Raw genomic sequence first — 24,571 nt, forward strand, 5'->3', positions numbered from 1 at the left:
ATTTCGCGTTCGCCAGTCGACTTTCGTACACAAGAGAGGGCTTACGTCGATGCAGCCCGCCTCGTCGAACTTTCACCTCCCGTTACGATATCGTTATCTGTGATAAATACTCTCGACATTGAGTGAAATTGAATGTGAGCTTTCTTAGAAAACGTTTCTGACACGGCACGCGGACGAACAGCCGCCAGCGACGTCGGTTTCTGCAAATTAATTTCTCCAGTGCATTCTCTTTCTACGAAACTGCTTATAGAGTTTACTGCGAATCGAAAGAGCAAATGAAGTGGATTTGAGGAAATATAATTAAAAGTGGACTTGTGTTTCTGTGTTTAGTTGTCTTTTAAGGCGTTTACATTGGATCCCAACCATTCGTTCACACCTCAAATGGTGGTTAAACTACCAGGTAAGAGTTAGTTTTAATAAGTTTAAGTACAATATTTATAGAATGATTTCTTAAAAATTAATAAAGTACAGAAAGTTCTAGAGGGACTTGAAAGTTGTTTGTTAAGAACGTCAAAATAAACGAAATAATTTACTGACATCACGAATGGCGCCAACTGATATCGCTAAGGTCTTCAGGTCATCTACATTAAATGCTATGCGCTGTTTCAAAGAAATATGTATTACCTATATAATGAAAAAATAAATAAAGCAATAAATGAGGACAGAATGTAAGGTACATACCTAGGTAATATTATGTATTATGGAAATAACTTGGTAGGTAAGTATTAATGATAACAGCACAGGATAACAGTTTATATTTTGACATCACCTTTACCTTATTTCCAGAACAAAAAAGGGGTAGATTTATTTATTTTAAAACAAAAGAACATAAAATCAATTAAAATGTAATCGGCGGTTGTAGAATGTAGGGTGCAAATTCGACATTGACTTCAAAGTTCAAGTTTCGATTCGTTAAAAAATGCAATCTTAAAATCGTTATGGAAGCTTGAAGAATTGTTTAAATAAACATTTCATCATTTCATAAAATAAAAACAATATTCACCAGTTCCTTCTGTCACCTTCTATCTTGCAGTAATATAAAAAATAAAATAATCATGAGCTATTATGTCACTATTTAAATTTCTTTGAATTTATTATCTGCTCGCGACCTTTGATCTCATCTTCAGATAAATTTGGCATTTGTTTCACTACCATGACCCATGCCATATGATAATGAATATTTTGTATTTAAATGTCTTTGAGTTTTGCATACATCTCATTGGAAATTAATGTAAAATAGTATCCTTATTACGAGAGTATAAGGTGATAGGTACTGATATTTAATCTAACCACGAATAGCTTGAATAATTAATTGAAGCGATCGATCTAATGTAAATGGTAAATGTTTACGTACACAAGTATGTTGTCGAAGCGTGTTAATGACAGGGCATTCATTTGAAAACAATTACGCGAACGAAAACAATTGTCACGTTATCCAAAGCTTTACTGAAGACAGAAGATGAGTTTGCAGAATTCGTATTCCTCCATTACATATTTTGACTCTACTTTAAGTAGAGCTCTAGCAAATGTCATCAAATTATGCCATTTACTTTGATATCTATATACTCATAAATATTTACAGTCTAGACTAATAACAATCCACTTTTTATATCGATGATATAGTATTTTTTATCAAATAGGTATGTATAGGTACGTTATCAATTTTACGAACTTGTGCGACGTTATCGTAAACGAGTAGCAAGAATTTCTTCACGACAATCAAAACATTTTCATTTTTTTGTTTCGCCTTAAGAAAGGAATATTGTCAAGGATATTAAAATTAATATGTTAATATGATATAGTATAATACGCTGTACTAATGTTAAAGCCTATTAAGCGAACAAACCGATGTTACGCAACGCAATCAATAGTCAGTATTGTGCGTAAACATTGTATCGTTCCTCTGTAAAGGAAAATCGATCGTTGTCTGTAAATTCTATTTTCCTATCAAAAATATATACGCATGTTTATATTCATTCCGTGTGTGTTTGTCACTGCACTCCTCATAAACAGCTTGACTTTTTTGTGTGGTTGATTCAAGGATGTAGTTTTACATTACTTACTAGCTTCCGCCCGCGACTCCGTCCGCGCGGAAAAATTAAGAAAAAATAAGATTTATTTTTTTTTCTACGTATTTTTTCGGGATAAAAAGTATCCTATTTTATGCCCAGGATAATAAGGTATAATTGTACCAAGTTTCATCGAAATCGAACTGTTAGTTTTCACGTGATGCCTTCACATACAGACAGACAGACAGACAAAAATTTTTTTAATCACATATTTGGGTTTGGTATCGATCCAGTAACACCCCCTGCTATTTATTTTTTCAATATTTTCAATGTACAGAATTGACCCTTCTACAGATTTATTATATGTATAGATGTGAGCGAAGCCGCGACCAAAAGCTTATAATATATATTTGTAATATTGCAGAAATCTTTATTTATTATGCAGGTAATCTATCATCAGTAAATTTTTATTTTATTTTATGTCCGTTTATATTTAAAACATATTGCACGATTAGAAAGTGTTAAAGTAATTTAAAGTGGAGGTTACTTTCACGAACGTTGTATGCTTTTATCCATTATTTAATTTCACTTCTTACAGAGTGAAACTGAATTACTGTACTGCTTGCAATTTTATTTGTAGCCAAGGCCACTTTCTCTTTGAAGAGAAGATCACCTCAAATGATTCTATAAATTTTTTATGTACTTATTTTTCTTTAGAATTCTTGTGGAATTCTTAAAGCATTTCTAAATTAGTATTAGAAGAAAACTTCAATGTCGGTAATCAACGTCAAGGTTGGAGATAATAATTTCCCCGTAATTTAAATAACAGTACTTATAATTTATCCTCTTTGACTTCTCAGTATGGCTTCTATAAAATTGTTCCTATAATAGCAATCGTTCTACGAAAATAATCATCGTAGAACAATAAAAGCCAACAATAGCCATTGAGTGGTCGCTCTTTGGCTTAATATACCACGCAAAAAACACCATTGTCTCCCTTCGCCGATAAACAAAGGCAATAATAGTTCTCCGTAAACCAGTCTCTGATGTTCCCGGTAAATGACAAACAATATGCGATTGTACTCGTCGTCGGAACTTGGATTGGATAAAATGCATTCGTCCAAGAGCTAACGTTGCTTCGATTCTATTTAAATACAATTCTACACCGATTTTTATCTTTTTTCATGAAGTAACAATTATTAATAAGAATTACCGCTTTTGTTTCGTTGCAAATTTGGTGTTAAACCTGTTACTGTGGTTTTGTGTTGATTGACATCATGTCCTTGCCTCGTCCTTCTCGAGATCTTTAAATTTACCTACACTGTCACATTATAATTTATAACACCAGTATTACTACCCAGAAAATGGATCGTAAAATCATTGTGGTTTAAAGCATTAAATTTTTTTCACAATTAATTAGATAATAAGGAAATATGCAAATAAATGCATACGAATTTGATTAATACTAGTACTCAACGTAAATCAATGGTACTAAATGTAATTTACAGGCCAGTTACGAATAATAATCATAAAATTAAAATTCCTGCAAATAAGAATTTAAAGCGTTCTCAGAACATGATTATAAACTGCATTCACAATGATACATAGATAGATGTACATAAATTGTACTTAGTTTAACTAATACTATGCTTTTATGTTAGCCGTAATGCATTGCATAATGCAAACATACACCGTTTCCCAGAAAACGGTGTCATCGACGTCGTTTGACTATGCAAGCTACTAGGCAAAGGTTTTATCTTGAAAAACATGTTGAGGCAATACAAAGGCAGGCCATATATAACTGAAATGAATATTCTCAGAATCGCCGACCGCGTTTTGCTCTTTATTTTAATTTTCAATTAGTCAAATTGTTGCCTGTTTCAGAACTTACGTTGGTGACACACGTATCAATGACTCTAGTAACATGTTTTATTGTTCTCTTACAATTTTCCTCAATTGATATCTTAGAAAAAATCCTTCTAATCAGTACCTGAATGTCATACGTATATCACGAATAGAGCCAATCAATCAATGTAACGTTACGATATATAAAATTAACAGGAATATGAAAAAGAGATATTCATTCGAAGACAAACTACTAGGAAAATGTGCGTTGGATCGAAACGTCGGAAGGTGGGATGTGTGCGCTGGCGCAGGTATGCGTGTTCTCGGAATGAGCCGCGTCCGTTTTTGCTCCTTTTTCGATTCGTGTTTACCGAGAATCGAATGGCCCGGTGGCGGCCCTACGCGGAACGCGTAATTAATCCTCAGAAGCCTCCGACCCGAGGGTTGTTATGAGAAATGGCAAGTATAATGCCCATTTTTTTCCACCGTATACCATTGTTCGCGGAATGACGAAAAACCTAAGATTGACACACCGTTAAATTTTACTTAACGCTTGCTGACCTGAGATTTGTACGAAGCTCGTGTTATGCTTCTTAGAACTTACAGTCATTATGCATTGTAGTATTCGTTCTTCCATAAAGTTATGAGGAAGTCATCGTGGTGCAAACTGTAAAGCGATGTTGATGTGAGTAATAAATGATGTAAGTTTTCTAGTCAATAATAGATCAAAAGTTCACAGAATGACATAACCATTTATAGAGAAAACTTTAATCGTGTAATTTCATTAAACTTCCTTGAAATGATTAATCAAATCAATTCCAATTAACCAGGATCAGAAATTATATCATACTTACCGCTGTTTACCTTTAACTTGAATAGATACAAAAAATGGATAAGGTTATAAGAGATTACAATCGACCAATGGTCCGGTCTATTTCATTTCAATTATAATATGAACATTAATATTATCTCCTCATCAGCTCTCTGAACCAATCCGTTACCAAAGCTGTCGCGTGTTAGGATCTAGTGTAGCATAAATTTACTTGGTCACGGTTGGGCATCGTTGTTACCATTGCCCTAGGACAAAACGGAAAAGCAAAAACGTTTTCTGGAATATAAACTAGTTTAAATTTCAATAGCGGAATACTGCGAAGCCGGCCGGCGGTTTCGCCTAATGAACTGATTGAAATACTGCTTTGATCTCCATTGCTGCACCGAAATAGCTCTACCATAAACAACACAGAGCACAGATTGCAATGCTGCTGTTAGTTTTAATATCGACTGATGGAGGATTTTTTATAAATACTCAGAGCCGCCGTTCAAATTGCAAGATCTGAGAAATCTCTTAAATGTTATTTACTTGTTTACGCAACAAACGCTTCGAGGAATTACTCTTTATATTGACTTAGAATAAAATTTCTTTAAATTTACATACTTTTAAGCAACGTAGTGCACTGAATTGTATCATAATAAATTACGATAAGGTGAAGGTTAAGTTAGATCACCTGATCAGCGTCGGTCAGTCAATCAGTCTGCGCGTAACATTTGTATTTACGTCAGCAAAACGGCACATAATAATATACTCGTATACCTACTTGCAACGCGACTCATATTGACTGATAAGGCGTATGTCGCATGTTTAACTTTCTTGGTGTATGTTTTATTTAGCCACGTGTAAGAAATATTATATTTTCATTAGGTAAGCAAAACGCTGTAGTGATACTGGACGCGTGAATGAAGGCAAATTCGTTATCCAACAACCAGTTTAACAAGTTCAGAGTAGGAAGCCCTTTCACTCGGAAGCGTGGCTGGCTCGCGACATAAATAGTCACTCTTATTAATGGGTTGCATAACATCTAATTGTGCGTCTATGAATCTTAAGCTATGCACGTAAGTCTATAACGGAACGTTTATTTTAAAAAATCGAAACGGCCACGAGTTGTCGTTCCGAGAATCAGCAGCGTCGAACGGCCAACCGGTCGTCGAAGTTTCTGAGAACACGCGAAGGTTGCTCAGCGAAACTCTACATTCGAACGGCACGTTTATTGCCAAAGTCTTTATGAGCTTTCAGAGCCGCGCCACACTCCGTTTTTATTGGCACTGGATTGAGGCCAATTCGGACATTATGAATTGACATCATCGTCATCGTCCTCCTTTTCCTTTCGAGTACCAAGGACGATACACACAATTGACAACAATCTGTCAGTCTATAGAGTGTTTTTATAAATGTTTATTTAAAAAATTATATATCTACACGACGTTTTGTTTACTGTTCACATATGAGTGCACATTTTCAATTCTCATAGAAGTCGAATGAGTAGGGACGTAGGCGACGAAAACCTGATGAAATCGTGCGACCTCGCCTCGGTGTCAGAGGCTAAAGTGAATGGCCCTTTCGTACCCACCTACTAAAGGAATTCTGAAGTGACTAACGAAACATCAATGTGCTTCTCTTTTATTATAAAGGAATCTCCTAATTGACATCCACGAGCTACTTGCAGTTTTGCAAAAAAAAATGCTCTGAAATTTAAATCTAGCTACATTTCGAAACAATTTTTTGTGAAGGCCGTGTCCATTGCTGAGTTTCCGGAAAACAATTCGTCTATAGGTATTTATCCTATACGGTTTGGAGTGACGTATATACATATATCAAAGATTTGTGCGAGTCAGAAATGCTGAATGTTTTGCATATTATTGTTGGATTATTTTTTTAAAACGTTGTGTTTCGTATCATCTCACATCTTTTAAATATCTTAAAGCGAAGTGTTGATCTGAAGTGTGAAAAAACTGAGAAATCTAATATCAATAGCGATAAAGCAAGTGTGTTCTGAGGAGATTGCTGATTGATGAGCATGTTTATTAAATAAGTATAGCTAAACAGTTCTAGCACATTTGAGTGTTAACTTATAGTGTACCTAATGTATGATAATAAGAGCTCTAGGTACCGATTTTGATTTCAATTTTTAAGTAGAACGTGTTTATATATTTTAGGACTTGATTTCAGTTCCCGATTCATCTTCTTATCTATTAACATAAAAAACTGGACTTTGCTTTGAGAAAAAACTGTTATTTATAAAGTTTTTATAAAGTTTATTTCTTATGTTGCTCTACATCTATTCCGTATAGTTATTTTAAAGAACTCTTTGATTCGTCATTTTAGAATTTAGATATAAAATAGAAATTAAATATTTATTCACATTCGAAAACATGCTTGAAGATAAAATGATTATAAAACGAAAACGTCCAACCGGATTAAATTATTATTAACGAATTTAATATTTACGAAATGCTGTTAAAATTAACAAGGACTCAATTATAAAATCGTTAACCCAATTAACTATAAAATACAACAATATTGGACGAAAAATATTCGATCAACATTTTTATTTGCGTTTACTCGCATAAAGCTTAAATTAAAAGGCCCTCGCTCCCGGCATCCAATTTTCTCTTAAAAGCTTTTGAAACTGCGCAATTGAAAATCGAACTTTGCAGAGAGAAATATTTTCTGCAACAACGTGATATTTTTTTAATAAATAATGGGATAGTATACCCAATTAACTATGCAACCCATTACGAGTATCTATGATCGACTTATCACCATATTATGAATAGCTGTTACAGTTGTTAATTCAAATAAATTTATTAACATCCAAGTTAAGCTACTATTGGTAATTGCTATACATTGCTGGGAGCTAGAGAAAGCACTGTTTTATTATTGAAATTTAAAGTGCAACTGTTTGTTCTGTGTCTGGGTGTTAATTATCTATATAAGTATTTATTTAAAATTATATATGTATGTTTATCAGCCATCTGGTTTCCATAACACAAGCGAAAGCTTAGTATGGGATCAGATCGTGCCGTGTGTGAAAATTGTCCTGAAATATGTCCTGTCCTGAAATAGTTGACCAAAGTAAGAAGACGGATTTTTGAATCTGAATAGTTATGTATTCAAGTGAGATTACCAAAAGATATGAGCGGCATATCTTATCATAGCCTATAGGGAATACCCTGCAGATAAACAGAAAATAAACTGTGACGAATATTGACTCACAATTTTATCACATATCAATAAAAATAAAGAACGAAAATGCAATTCTTTAAGAAGAAGAAAAAGTGATACATAGTATGAAAAGATCTTTATATATAATCATATCAATTATCAAGATTCTATGCACACCTTTTAGTGCGAACAATGAAAGTGTGAAAGGATTTTTACTAAGACACGTTTTGAAACTTATAGAAGTATGATGAAAATGTGTCAATGCTTATAAACAAAATATATGTTAAACTAGCTTTCCACCCGCAGCTTCGCCCGCGCAGTCAAAGAAAAACCCGCATAGTTCCCGTTCCCGTGGGATTTCCGGGATAAAACCTATCCTATTTCCCGGGATAAAAGTAGCCTATGTCCTTTCTCGGGTATCAAAATATCTCTATACCAAATTTCATGTCATTTCATGACAGAGAGACAGAGTTACTTTCGCATTTATAATATTAGTATGGATTGTTAAAAATACAGGTAATGAAATGTTATCGGAAATCTAGCACGCCGTTTGTGTAAATTATTGTCTAAATGGACGGATGATTGCATTATTGATTGATAAATTATTACTCTACGCTCTACCTGGATTATTTTAAGAAGCTGTAAATATCTAGATATAATTTTATATAAGATTACAAATATGACTTTAATACTGCTTTACCAAAAAAGATCTACAACTACAGACATACTCAGGTATTTAATTGGCGACACTAAAAAAGACTTGACAGCTGAGACGCTGCAAAAATCGTGGCAAATATCATTAATGAGCATAAAATAATAACTATTTTTTATTTATTTATGAGAACCTTGACCATATACCTTAAAGTCTATACCATAGTTAATTACAGTGAAACCTGGTTAAGTGAGACATCAAGGGACCTGCAATGTCGTTTCACTTATAGAGGTATTCCACTTACCTAGTGTCTCAGATATACAGGTATAAATAAATATCTGTCTCATTTACAGAAGGGTGATAACGATTGTAGCTTTCGTTTTGACATTTTTCAAATAAACATCTGTATGATAGTAAAGCAAAACTAAAACTGAAGGTAATTGAAGCTCAAAATTTGTACTTACGTACTTGGAATTACGTGTGGAATTTGTGGGTTGAATAAGAATGAGTAAACAAACAATGTTATCTCAGTTACAGAGGTTTATGCATGTAAAATTCACTTGCTGTCTCAGTTATAGAGGTAACTATGACGATAAATCGAAAGAACAAATCCCAGATATAGAGGTTTAGCTCGTCCCACTAACAGAGGTAATTCAGTGCTAAAGTGTTGGGACCTCAACATGAGTTCCAGTTATGGAGGTTTCTCACTTATCCAGGTCCCACTTAACCAAGTTTCACTGTATTTACGAACCCCAGTACAAGACATTCGCGTCGTGGGAAAAAAGCTTCAAATCAACAGAAGTTATCAGGTAGTGGCATATTCTTGTAACTAACCAATTAAGGTATCGAAAGCACTCGAGGTCTTTATTAGACGTCCTTCTTGGAAATACGTTCAGATATTTTATATCCAAGATATCGTAATAATACAAATTGTGTTTTAATATCGACATGCGATTATTCGCGGAACATTTAAATCGCCTTCTGAGAAACGATGGCGGTTTTGCTGCGTTATATAAATTAATTTCGCAATGTTCTGCTCTTACTTCTTGATAATACATTTTTACGTGAATTTTAACAAACGAGCGAGTATCAACAGCTGTTTCAACAATCGAAATTTAAATTCCGTTGTGTTGACATCATTTGTTAACACGTTTTCATTGGCATACATTATTATTCTTTTATGTATATATCCCCTTACGATTTAAAATATGATATGATAGTAAATAGATAGCATATGATAGTAGAAGGCCGATATTATTATTATTAAACCTTTCAGTATTATATGCAACTAGCGGTTCGCCCCGGCTTTGCCCGCGGTACATATTTACGTTTTCTCTACATAAGACTGTAAACGAGATACATAGTATTGGTACGTATCTATTATTGTTTTTAAGTTTCGAAATTACGCACTCGTTCAGGAATTCATTGTATTTACAATAAACCAGATTCGCTTTTCATCCAGACAAATGGTTTGCCAGAAATATTTATACTTAGAATTGTTATTTTTTACTACAAGGACGCAACAAAAATAAAACAAAGAAACTCGACGAGTTCAGCCCTGTGACTCAGTGAATATTTCTTCATAACGATAATGTGCGGTATGACGAGTGTTTCCTAGTAGTTTACTTTTAACACCCACAAAATAAGCACTCGGGTCTAATTCTGCTAAACGGTGTTGCTCGTTGCTACTTACTGATAAATGCCTTCAAGTGACACCTAAATGACAGATCCGTATACATTTTTTACAGTTGAGTTTGAAGAAATGTTGACCTATTTGGTCGTTCACAGTGCAATAAGCAAATTGTAGGCAGCCAGATAGAAAATTTGATCGGATATGTACTGTTGCTGTGTTATAACGTAATACTATCTGTATAGTGTATGTATTTACGAACGTAGTACCTGGAATTAAGTATTAGGTATTAATTGATGATACTATCTTGTCATAAATATTAATATGACTCATACTAGGAAACAAAGAATCTTTATATATAAAAATGAATCGCAAAATGTGTTGGTAAGCGCATAACTCGAGAACGACTGAACCGATTTCGATAATTCTTTTTTTATTATATTCCTTGAAGTACGAGGATGGTTCTTATGTAGAGAAAACGTAAACATGTACCACGGGCAAAGCCGGGGCGGACCGCTAGTATGATAATAAAAAATAATATAATTACAAACATTTAGTAGTAGGCGTAGCACAGATAATATTATAATAATGTTAGATAGTAAAGGATAGTAGTAATAATTTCTAGTGAATTAGAAATTCAAAAGATATTCTTAATTAACATCCGCTTTGTAGTGAAAGAGATTAATAGTCTCGGAAAGGCGATACCGCGCTTAATAAAGATTAATGATGAAATCATTCACAATTCTCGCAACGAGACGCGTTGTCATAGCAACCCGATCTAGTCTAGACTTGAAACTCAGACAGATACAACATTCAAAGAAATCGTTAAAAGTTTGACAAAATTCTCGGATGACGTGACTTTATGATATATGACTAGCTTTCAGCCTGCAGCTTCGCTCGCGTACCTACTTTACAGGCCAAAGTGCCATTACAAATTAAATTCTCAGTTTCAGTATTTTTAAAGATATGTTTTGGTGAAAAAAGGGCCTAGTTTAATAGGTATACGAACTTGTCAGTACCTATAAGCTAGCAAATAAGAATAATATTAAATTAATTCAAGATAATCCGAGACATTTATACGTGTATCATAATATTACATGTTAGGCTAGCAATGTGAAAGTTCAGTTCATTTCCAAGTTCTAACGGGCGCTTATTAAACTGTCCAGTTACCGTAAAATAAATAATCTCATGTGTATACCAATAAGCCATATCAATTATTCTGTTCAGTGAAATGCTTACGAAAGGCTGTTAAATGTATTGAAATGGATTCCACGAATTTTATCGGTGAGGTTTTGTTGCTTAATTGATTTTGAGTATTCATTTTAATCCAAATTTCGTCATCGGTTTACTCTTTAATTTTTGTAAATTTACCACTTAAACATAAAGTGGGATGTTATGCATGATGCAATACGATTTGAATTTAGAAAAAAGTCAGATGATGAATATAATTTTACCGTGAAAATGATATTGTCCACCTCGTGTAAGACGATATTATCAAAATCTTCCAATATGACAAATTAGTGTTGTTTATAAGAAAAATATGCTTCACCTTTATAGCCCGCAGCTCCGTAAAGAACTTAAAATTTGCTGATAGGACTATTGGATGCAGGTTCTAACTTCTATACTGCATAACTACCTACCATATTTTATTCTAATTTTAAAATTCTATAAAGCCAAGCGTGTGCAAAGTACAAAATTATTCATATTTTTCCAAGTATCGAGGCGAAGGTGTAACGAACACCTTTCAGAATATAATAGGTATACTTTATAAATAGCGACAAAGGCGTTTCTGAGAAAGATACTGTCATACAACAGAGAATTCGAGAAAACCTCCACTAACAATACCATGCGAGAACATTACGAGTGTGGGTGCAGTAACTTTCTATATGGGCATTGTTTTAATATTACTAGTACCTATAAGCGTAGTTACTAGAACTCCGTGAAATTCATAGATAATTTCGCGAAACCAATCTTTTAACGTCTTTGTTTTACAATAGTATGATCTATTATAATCATAACTTTACAGATGAAGTCAAAATTATAATTAATGTTGTTAAAGCAACCATCTTTAACGTATCTAAACTCACTCGAACTAACGAAGTTGGAAAGTTTTGTTGCGAACACGTTGCCAAATAACAATGGGCGTGTAGAGTTTACTCACTAATCACTCTATAGACTATAGTCTATAGTCTACAACACTAACTCAAGTTGGGAAATTAATCTGAATCTGCTATTAAATTACATACTTCATACTACTAGGAGAGTATAGAATGCCAAGACTTCCATTAATTAAATAAATCTACAATAATATAAGAAAATTTTTAACTTGCGTGAGTTTAAAAAAAGTTATAGTTAGCCTCTGAAACTACTTGAAAATTTACTTCACCAGCAGAAAGCTTTATGATGATTGATGAGCCCGGGTAATAATAGTATATGATAAAAAATATAAACAATACGTTATATTTATAAAGATGTATGAAACCTTGTTAGGTCCAATCGAACAAGATTCAGTGTTTCTTTTTCTGCGATACAAATCAAAGCAAACGCGATTTTATACAGGGTGTAATCGTTGAGTGTGCACAGGCGATTATTCCGTAACTATTACAGATATCAAAAAACTTTAAACTGATATCGAAAGTACTTAACCTAATGAGTAAAATGGCCATAATAAATTTTTAAAAATAATACGAGAAATATCTAAAAAATTAACTTTAAACCCTCCCATACATTTAGTATGAGATATGAATATCCCATGTACATGGGTTGATCCAAAAGTAATGATAATCAATATTAAACAAGGTCATTACAGTTAAAATAATTATGTATTTCTCTAGATAGTCTTCTAACTAGATAATATACTTCGATATTTTTTTTCCTTAACTTAGAAAAAAAAAAAACTTTGACTTCATCTACAAAAACCCCTCAAAATCGGCCATCACTTCGCTGTCGTCTTAAAATTTCTTGTATCGACGGTGTTTCTTGTGCCGAGATAAGAGATAGAATTAACTAGGAGCTAGATCTTACAAACAGGGTGGGTGTTCAAACATTTTCAATGCCGATTTTTGATTGGCAGCCATCGCAACTGACGCTTTGTGATCTGGTGCGTTGTCTTGGTGAACCAACATTCAAGACCGAAGTTTGCCATGTCTCTTTTTCTTACTAACCTACCCGCAATCTTTTAATTTGGTCTGTGTAGTAAGAGCCCTGTGTAGTAGTGGCTACCTTCTTAAAATATTCCACATTTCTTCAGCGTCCCAAAAAACTACGGCTTTAATCTATCCCACTAATTTTCACTTTGAAAATCTTCACCGTCACTTTGGAAGCTCGCATCCAGGCCATTGATTGTTTCTTGGTTTCAGCATAAACATGGTGAACCGAGGTAACGCCCATGGTCACAAATCGTGACAAAAAATTATCCTGATCTCATTAAAAATTTAGAAATTCACCCTCTAAATGTCGAATCGTTGTTTCTTCTTTTCGTCGGGAAACATTCTGGCTCGCACTGTTCACATTAAAATTAATGTTAATACTTGGAAACGTGGCCTGTAGATATAATTTTTTTGTGATAACTTAGTGATTACATGTGCAAGCATAAAATATTTATTTTATATTTTTATGTGCACAGGAAATACCCAATTATCATTACTTTTGGATCAACCTATACATTTAATATGAAAGATTTTAGCTTTTTTTTTGTTTTTTTGGTTTTCTGCATTAATTACTTCGCAAATTTGGAGGGAAGTTCATTTAGAAACTGTAAATAGACCTCCTCATTGTATTGCACAATAAGGACGTCACTTCGAAAATCTACTATGAATACAAAATGTATGGGAAATAAATTGTATGGGAGCGTTTAATGTAACATTTTTGGTTATTTCTCGTTTTATTTTTAAAAATTTATTATGGCCATTTTACTCATTAGGTTAAGTACTTTCGATATCAGTTTAAAGTTTTTTGATATCTGCAATAGTTACGGAATAATCGCTTGTGCACACTTAACGATTACACCCTGTATACGCAAAAATATGCTCGTCTATATTTTTTTAATATTTTAATAGTTATTGTAATTATATTATACGATTTTTTTACAATTTAAATAGTGTTTTTATAGAGGACGAAACGAAGCTCAGTCAAGCATATATTAATCTCATGTCAGAGAATTAATTACCAGCGATACGTATAAATAATGCATTAGTAAATAGAATTAATATCCTTTCATAATTGTATAATAAATCTAAGTTAATCTTCTGTTACATTTGCTTTATTTATTACACAATTTAATTACAAGTAGATTGTATGGCAACTTGCCATCATTACAATATGTAGAAATATTTCGGAATTTCACTACTCTCGAGTCGAAAACTATTTTTGAAAGACTATGGTTTCTCAGTAAACAGAAATAAATGTATGTCTATTGTTATATGTACAGTCATTGGCTGATTTGAGAAAACTAAACATAATACACACAGACACAGATTGACTATGGTAATTACAATCACTACATACATAGTATAAACTATAATATAAAACAAAGTAACTTTCTCTGTCCCTTTAGTCCCTTTGTATGCTTAAATCTTTCAAACTACGCAACGGATTTTGAAGCGGTTTCTTTTAATAGATAGAGTAATTCAAGAGGAAGGTTTTACTATATAATTTCTTAGGTTTAAGTCAAAGCGGGCGAAGCCGCGGGCGGTAAGCTAGTTTACTATAAATCTGAGCATTCGCTGAGCATTGCAATTTCAAAAAACTTTTCCCAATCAAATATAAAAATAGGAGTCGAATTTCGCGCTGATATTTGAACCGTGTACAGTTCCTTTCGCGAAGTATTGAAGCAAAACCGAAAACGGTAAAACATTCTATGAGCGTAGGAAGTAAGTCTTATTACTGTACAGTGTAATTAATTCAGAGGATTATCTTTTTTTCGCATACCCACACTGTTTATCTTTTAAGAGGATTTACTTTAGAATTTGAGTTACTTATACGAAATTCTTTAATCTGAGACATATTTACCGTTACAGTTTTCATGTCCTTTATATCAACGTTCATAAACTATTTAGTAAATACAATAAAGCTATTGAGATTTTATCGTTTTTAAACATAGTAACTGTGGTTAGTGGTATTAACCAGTTCAACCACCTCCCGCGTTTGTTCAACAAAATTCCCAGAAGACGGCAATATTATGGTTTGATACCCATAAGGACACGGTCCGCACGTTTTAAAATAATTATCAATTGTATTTATTTATCAAGTCGGATTGTGTAATGTAATGACGAATTAATTCGCCGCAAATAGCGTGTGATGTCTAAGCATGAATATTTATGCTGACGAGTTTAGCAACATTTTGGTTAGATACCTATAAATATAAGATTAACATTAGCCACTACGATGTAAAATATAGATACTTAGGTACATAAATGTAAAGGATTGATAAGGAATAGTAAAATATTTTATTGAATTTTTAAGTTCTTAACTAATATATGTATACCTATGTAGTTATGAAACTTCAAAATGGATAGAACGGTTGAATTGAATTAAATCCTTGTAGGTAGTTAACCTATAAGTAAATTAATATAAATAAACTAACTTCCTAAATATTACAACTGGGTACCTACATGATATTAATCCATACTAATATTATAAAGGCGAAAGTAACTCTGTCTGTCTGTCTGTTACTCAACACCTCATCTTAACTACTGAACCAATTTGCATGAAATTTGGTATAGAGATATTTTGATACCCGAGAAAGGACATACTTTTTACCCCGGGACATAGGATAGGTTTTATCCCGGAAATCCCACGGGAACGGGAACTATGCGGGTTTTTCTTTGACTGCGCGGGCGAAGCCGCGGGTGGAAAGCTAGTATTTAATATTATATGTAATAAGCGTGCGTATTATTGAATATAAAACAACAACAACAACATGTATATACTATTTCCGCCCGTAATTTGTATTATAATTTTTATATTTACATCCGGATACAACGGTCTTAATTCAATACAACAGGTTTTTTTTTAATAAGGTAGCCGGTAGGTACCTACTGAGTATAATAATGTTATAACAGCCGGTCAACGGTATTCACTGAGAAAACGAAATCGAAATACCTACCTAATATTCCGATTGACGGCTGCATATTTGATTCGATGTCCCCGAATTTCATTATTTTGTGCTGTTTAATCGATAGCTGGTAGTGGATTTTCTTAACAAACTGCTTTTCTTTTCCAACAAAAATGCGTAGTTTTTGTGAAAATCGAAATTGAAAATGATATTTTTTAAGGTTATTTTTGTACTAAAAACGCAACTTAAAGTAAAATCTTAAGCCATTATAGTATCAAAGTGTCTAATTATCACACTCACACGCATTATTTTTAAATATATTTACGTACCTATTACTTTATTTACATATTACAATTTATTTTGTTAAAATACTAATTTAACAATTTAGTATAGCCAAAAATCGTTCCATATATTTTTGCTGAGAACTCTATAGGTTTATTCCTCTGAGTATTTTTGTATTCACAACAAGCCACAGATAACACAGATTAGTTAATATGACGCAGATCACAGATTAGCAATACAAATATACTAGCTTATCATAGAGTATAAATGATACATTTTAATTTTTAATGTTTTTTTTATAGCTCACTTGCTTCAGTTTTTAAAATCGATTAACTTTTACTTTTAGTATTCAAATAGGTAGCGAGGAGCGAAGCGACGAGCGTGTTAGGTTAACTGTTGAACTGCCGCACGAGCCGAGCGAGCGAAGCGAGCGTGCCGCGGCAGCGGCCGGCGAGTGCCAGAAGCGACTTTAGGGCGATTCCCACTCAAACAAAAAAAAACTACGTAGGTTTAAACAACCTGTTTGTATTTTATTTATGTATCGTAAAATTTTTGTTATTATCAAATGCTATCTAAATTAAAATTACGAAGTGTCTAGTCGTCCGCTAAACGGATGAATAAAATAAATTAGTCGTCCGATTACCGGATGAATAAAATAATTTAATCGTCCGATTACCGGATGAATAAAATAATTTAATCGTCCGATTATTCGGATTACTAGATAACCTTTTAACACTAAAGCTAGTTGGGTTGGACTAAAGCAAAAGGGGCTCTGGGCTTAGAAAATTTTTGATGGAGTTGGTGTCATTATAACACCTATTTATTATTGTTTTATCGTAAACATTACGCTAATATAAGCATGTTTTATAGGAACAACTTTTCTCTAAAATCAAAAATGGCCGAGATATTCGCCCTCAATTCGTTAGGTTAGGTTTAGGTTAGGTTAGCCTTTGGGTTAGGTTAGGTTAGGTTTCTTAAAAAAAAACTACACAGAAATAGGAGCCCCGCTTCGCGGGGCTCCGTCGACGCGCAAAAAAATAAAATACCTCCTCCCCCCTCTCCTCCCCCCACAAAAAACGTATAAACGTAAACGTATACGTGCGGCAGTTCTCTAAAGAATTATCGGACGATTAAATTATTTTATTCATCCGGTAATCGGACAACTAATTTATTTTATTCATCCGTTTAGCAGACGACTAGCGCTGTCCTTAAAATTATTTTTGACAAATTCATTTTAAAAATCACTTTCGAATTATATTTATTATCTACAATTGTGAACGCGTCATATAACATTTATTATCTATAATGGCATGTCGTAAATACGTGGTAAATACAAACTTACATATTTTTTCAGGTAATATAATTTAAGAAATTGTTATAAATAAATTAATAATACGGCATTATATTTAAAAATATTGCCTGTGTGCGAGATTACTAGAAGTTTTAATACGACAATGGTATAAAAGTGTCGTTTTTAGTACAAAAATAACCTTAAAAATAATAATTTTCATTTTCGATTTTCACAAAAACTACGCATTTTTGTTGGAAAAGAAAAGCAGTTTGTTAAGAAAATCCACTACCAGCTATCGATTAAACAGCAAAAAATAATGAAATTCGGGGACATCGAATCAAATATTTAACCGTTCATTCTAATGAAATACAATTTGTACACTAAACACTGTAGGTACACATAAATTTAACCTACTTAGTTACCTTCTTAACCTTGTTGTACCAATTGACCGCGAAACAAATAAACGGCAATTGGCATTTGGCAAATAGCAATATATGGCACATGGCAATATTTTCTGACAGATAAAAATAGTGATGTAATACGCGGTTATAGAGAGTAGAAATCTTCATTCACTTCATTCCAAAAACATTAGAGGCTGAATAGGGTAGTTGGAGTAAGTCGTTAGAAATTTTAACGTACCATTGAAAAAACAACAATTTGATGCGCAGCTGTTATGTTGAAAGCATACTTTCGCATCAACGAATTTGAACAACAATAATACTTAATTTTGATAGGGGGTTACATGATTTTGAATCGAGATCACAATAAATAACACGCAGCTGCCGCGGCCGATGAGAACACTGCGCGAACGGCAGATGTTTCTTGGATGTGAAAGCTTTTCAATGCAGGTAGGTGATTCCGAGAACGCCAAATATAATCGCACTACGGGGAACTCGCTCTCTATGGCACGTCCGAATTTTGTATGCGTACCAACCACCTGCGTTTATGTCTGGTAACTCTGTTATCAAAATATAAAAGGATCGCTATATCGACGCTATCGAATCTTAGAAAAATTTTGAAACGATTTTTTTTCATATTCAATAACATGGAAATGTATAAAAAAGTAAAGACGAATTACGTACCTACATCAGATTAATATTTATGTTTGGTAGGTATATAATTACTGTTCTATCAAGACGTGATCTCTAATGATTTTGAATATTTAATCGAAAACGTAATTTCTAACAAAAATTTGTGATACCTACCATACCTTTTCCTCTAGGTACGGTCTATGAAAATGATAAAAGTTCTTCCACGAATAGAACGTGACTAGGGTATTGCTCGCAGTACAGTAAAAAATACATGAACTCTTGTAACCGGGTCACGCATTATTTAACTATTTAGTCAAACCGTTTCTTTTTCCAAGTCATGTCCATCACAGTAAAAAATGGAATTAGGTAAGTAGTTAACGAAAAGTTGCGACGATGGCTTAGTATATGGCTTAGATAGTACGATTATTTATTGTTTTTTACAGAAAAAAATGCAGTAATGAATACTTTTAATACACCTTATTTAGCAGTTAGTTTTTTTAAAAGTCTTGAATTTTATTCTACGAAATGTTTACTTATCACAAAAACTAATTCAACGAACTGTCTCAACGTGTTTCTTATTAATGAATTATAAAAAAAAAGATATGAATGTGAGTTTACTTAGAAATGATTGACACGTACAAACAATACAATGAAGATAGCAAGCAAATGACTAGATAACTAGATAATTATTGTTCGTTTGTGAATGAATTCTCGGAAACACTGAGCGTTCGAGTTTCGTCACTTGAGTCTCACAGCTTACTCGGCCGTTCGCGTCGTCCTCCCGCACCGATCCCCACTTTATACGCAACTGTATTTAGATTTTAGTGTTCATCGTGCGATCGCGTTGTGCTGTTGTGTTCACTACTAGTCAGAATTTACTAAATACCAATCTAAGAATTATTGAAGTTGTCTTTGGATAGTGCAATTATCTGTACATCACTAGCAAGTGACATTTGTTAATTTGAAAGTTTACGCGGTGTGTTTGACATTTGGATTTCGGGTTTGGATTTTGGATGCGGGATGCCTGATGCGGTGAATCGTGACTGGAAATAGTGAAAGTTGTTTCGTAAAAGACTAAAATTGTCTTCGTGCAGTGTTCGCTTTATCGAAGGATATCTTCGTAACGTGGTATTCAAATGAAGAAGAAAGAGAATATTTTGGACTTTTTGATTGAGTAAACTTTTAAAACCGTGGCCTCTGAAGACGGAATAGGTGGAACAATTAATATTCCACCGAAGAGTAAACGGCAGATGTGTTTGATTGAAAGGCGGGAAGTAAAAATCCGTCCTTTAAACATGACAATAGCAAGAAGATTACCTTCACAAAGTGAGTTTACATTACCTACACAAAAATAATGTGTCGCTAATTATTTACCTATTTGGGTACTTCATTTTAAATTTTATTGAAGTTAGTCGCTAAAATTTATAAAATGATGATTATTTAATTATTGTAAGAATCCGTGTTTTTCTTCTATTAGTTCACGTGCAACTTACTGTGCCTTATCATTTCAATGTAAATATAGCTCTAAACTCGTAATGATAAGGGAATTTATTCATAGTATGTGATAAGGAATACTTGGTAGTAAGTAACTATATCTACAACCCGAGGCTTTATATTTCTATGTAAACTTGTTTATGGTAAAAAAAATATTTTTCATTATGATGTAGATTTTAGTTTCTTTTTACAATTAGAATACATATTGTTTTATGATCATGCGTAAAAAGAAAGGAGACATAGTAAAAGATATGAAATAAAAACATAACAATGGTTTCATTTACAAGCGTTTACTCGTTATTATTTGAAGTATTGAAATAATTGATATTCTTCCCTAGATGGTTATCAGTAAAGTTATAATTATGAAAAATAAATCATTATGATTCAATAGAAAGTTCTATTTATAATTTTTGTTTCAATTTGGTCAATATTGTAATTTGATCACACTTTGAGAAATCTTCACATTTATAGTTATGTCTACAGTTTATTGTGAGAAAGTCAAAACTACAGGACTTGCATTATCTGTACATGAGATAAGCACATACAGATTCCATACTGAATTTTATTATATCTCTTATAAATATTATGTATAATGCATCTGCCCCTTACCCCACGAGGGAACATGGGACTTCACTTCTTATAAATACATTTTTATGTAGTGAACTACAAAACGGTACGAACAGCGTCCCATTTTGTATTTTCAGGCCTGTTACTATGCTGGTGATAACTTTGGTAAATAAAGCACACATGGCAGCCATTAAACTCATGTTACTATGAACATAAGCCAATGCATATTTGCTCTGAAACCTATTTCAAATATGTTTCGTTTGTTACAGATGCGTGCGTCGAAGTTGGGGTGCCACTTAACAGTTGGTCGACCGGCGTAGCTTGTTGCCCAAACTGCAGGCATGAGCTCCGTGTCTCACTGTCGTGTGCGAAGGCTCAGACGACCCCTCTCACGCCACCCTTCACCATACAGCCCACATACTTGCCGCATTCACCTCTCTGCACCGTGCCGTCGTCCCCCTTAATACCTTCACCATACAATGATGAACTACGACGGCTAGCAGATACACTCAAAGCGCTGCGGCTGTCCGGATGGTACTATGGAAACTTAGATTGGCAGGTAAATTTATTTCTTTAGTTCAGGAATATAATTGAAATTGTTTTTGATATTGCTCAAATCTCAAACTAGTTATTTTAGTTCCTGCCAAATCAAAAATAAAGATTTGTAAGCCTTTATCAGCATATGTAGACACGTAACACGTTCCAAACAATCTTTTATCTTTTTTACACAGAAATGATAAAAACAACGTAAAGATTATAATAATAATAACAAGAGCAATTGTAACAGGAAAAACAATATGATTTGCTATAATCTTATTGATAAAATATAATTATTTTTTTATTGTTTTAATGTACAATGCAGGTTTGAAATGAAATAAATCAAGGAATGTAAATTACTATATGAGTGATAAATTACTGTGGATGCACGTAACACCACTAATTTGAACATGTTTACAATTTTTTCTGTTTAAAGAAAATAAAAACATCAATTATAAATAATTGTTTCTAGTAGGCGATTTGTTTGCGTGATGTGTGTGCGTGCGTTTGTTGTTGCTATTAGCAATTTTAAATGAGCGTAAAATGTATTTTGCTTTAGTTTTAATGGGATCAGCAGTCAGCTATATCTTAATTTTGCTTATGATAACTGTCTGGCCGCCTATATGATATATTAGTGTATGTTATATGGATTTGTAAAAATTTTGCAATTATAATTTCTATACTAACGTTATTTTTTATTATTTCCAGGGTGCAAGAAATTTATTAAAAGAAGCAAGTGTTGGTGCATTCGTGATTCGGGATTCTGGCGATAGAAATTTCATATTCTCGTTGTCTGTGCAAACGGAACGAGGGCCTACATCTGTTAGGCTGCATTATGAACAAGGGTTTTTTAGGTAAGCGTCTTATCTTTATAGTACCTACTTAACAGGGATTTAGATAAAGCATACAACCGATAGTACGATTAATAGTATTACTTATCTTAAATGTAAATTTCACACGAATTTGTTGTTGAGATTATGTTTTGTTAATTATTTATGAAGAATTAATTCCAGTCTGGGTACATTGGATATTTATTTTAATTCAACTGAAAATTATTTGCTACACAAAATTTCGATGAGTAATTATACTTTATAGCATAGTCTTAATATTTCGTATAGAATAATGAGTCATTGCATCGTTAATAAATTGAAATATTTAAGGTTCATTCATCGAATTTATTTACGAAACTTGTTACGAGTGTTAGATAATTACTGAGTCAACACCGGCAACTAGCCACTGTGCAATAGGCATTGGGCGTAATTCTTCCTAGTATTGCGGTTTTTCTGGGTTAAATAGCTTTGACATTACCGCTTACTGCTAATCGCGATGTACCTACACTGATGTCATGAATACATTCTTTGCTAGCAGCTTTTTCGATAAAGTTTCGTTATGGCACTTGAATACTTTTTTAAGTAAAATGTTACTTTGTCATTCTGTAGTTCTGTGGTAAAGACTGAAGACATATTTCAAATTACGATAAAAGTATTTGAAACAGAACTAATATTTATTATTTACCTACTCGGATTGTTTATGTAAGGACATTATGGCTTCCTTGAATAATTATGATTCAAACATTAGTTATGGGCATATATAGCTAAACATTTACGACAAAATGGTTTCAACACTGAACGATTTTTTTCATATAAATATTTCATCTTTACAGATTAGACTGCGACAGGCCGCTAGCGAGGTTCATGCCCAGGTTCAGGTGTGTGGTGGAGCTAGTGCAACACTATACAAGTGTCGGTGCCCGTGGTTCCGCTGGCACCGTGTGGGTGGATCGTGAAGGCTGTGCCCACTCGCCAGTTCTCCTCAAGACTCCACTGAGACAGTCTCCACCAAGCCTTCTCCACTCCGCTCGACTGGCTGTCCACAAAGCGCTGGACTCCAACCCCCTCACGCCAAAACTCTGGTGCGCCCCCAAGCACAGGCTGCTCCCGCTACCCTCGACCCTCATAGAGTACCTCGGGGAATATCCATACTCAATCTAACACCAGATCTGTTTACTTAGTTCAATTGGAACGTTTAGTGAATATATTAGGGTATTAGTGAATTTTTGCCACCGAGTACAGTAACATTAGTTCGTACTCGCTCCCATTATGTTGCTAGTACGGGATGCTAGGAAAAGGGCGGGCTCCTTTATGTACCGACTAACGTTTAGGTAATCGTAACTCGTGTATTATTTAATAGTATTGAATATGGGACTCAAATATGGTATTTAGTGAAGTGTTTGATTCTGTGTCGGGTAGAATTTTGTCTGTATATAATGTTTGAATATGTAATTCAAGACTGATTCCTTTCAATAATATAATACAGATGTACGTCTGTTGTCACCGATTTTTATTTACAATATGCAAAGTTGATGCCTGATCTTGTCCATTATATTAAGAATATCATCACAATATTTTGTAGAGCTTATATATTTTTATTTATTTATTTCTCTACTAACTTAAGTTAAAAGCTAATAATTATTCATTAAATCTTAATTTGTTCCTATATAAAAAATATCCTGTATTATAAAGGTTCAATTCTATATTGCTTAATACACCCAAATCACACAACAGTTGGAATATTGTACAAAATGTGCCATCAATGGAAATAAACACAATGATATTAAATAGACGGAGGTGTTTTTGAGGCTGAGTTTGTAAATAGTTCTTGTTTGTATTCCTATTTATTTCTTAATTTTAATTAGTGTAGGAGATGTATGTCAAAAATGAATAACGATCATGTAATGGTCAACCGTAAGCGTGGCTCGTGACATTCACTAATATAATGTAAAATCATGTACCTTCAATAATCTCAATTAGTGTTAGCCTAGGCGCCAGATAAATTAGACTTGCTCACGAATCGTATGGTCAGCTTGCATTATATTGCATTGTAGGTCGTATATGGATTTTCTATACGACATTTAAACAGCCTTTTAGCTAACTATACGAATCGTGAGGAACTTATAGTGGATAAAATCGCTGTTTTTAAATTATTTATTAGTCACAACAGTGGTTTCAGCCTCAAAATGTATGCATATTATTCCTTGGTTAATCTTACCATTCTTTTAAGTTAAAGCACCAATTTAAATAAGTGTGACATAATAGAAATGTGTTTAATGTTAGACTAATGTATGAAAAGAACTGCAAGTAATTTATATAAAAGAAATATACATTCTGCCTATATGTTA

The 24,571-nt window shown here is 33.4% G+C and overlaps 1 protein-coding gene across 2 annotated transcripts; it reads left to right on the forward strand.

Moving 5' to 3' along the window:
- LOC149906365 (suppressor of cytokine signaling 2-like) lies at nt 1-24,566 on the forward strand. 2 transcript variants are annotated; one of them, XM_090104448.1, is made up of 4 exons: nt 1-400; nt 21,126-21,415; nt 22,102-22,247; nt 23,057-24,566. In XM_090104448.1, exons 1-4 carry the CDS (start codon nt 382-384, stop codon nt 23,382-23,384), a joined length of 783 nt encoding a protein of 260 aa, XP_089960574.1. In that variant the 5' UTR covers nt 1-381; the 3' UTR covers nt 23,385-24,566. The 2 variants fall into 2 exon arrangements, with proteins under 2 accessions (XP_089960574.1, XP_089960573.1); XM_090104447.1 differs by lacking the exon at nt 1-400 and adding an exon at nt 19,645-20,121.
- Nucleotides 24,567-24,571: the final 5 nt, after the last annotated feature.

The sequence above is a fragment of the Colias eurytheme genome, chromosome 8 (assembly GCF_061535395.1).
Source record: "Colias eurytheme isolate Ceu_HAF_F1 chromosome 8, ilColEury1 Martin Lab GWU primary, whole genome shotgun sequence".
In the NCBI taxonomy this organism is placed as follows: Eukaryota; Metazoa; Arthropoda; class Insecta; order Lepidoptera; family Pieridae; genus Colias; species Colias eurytheme.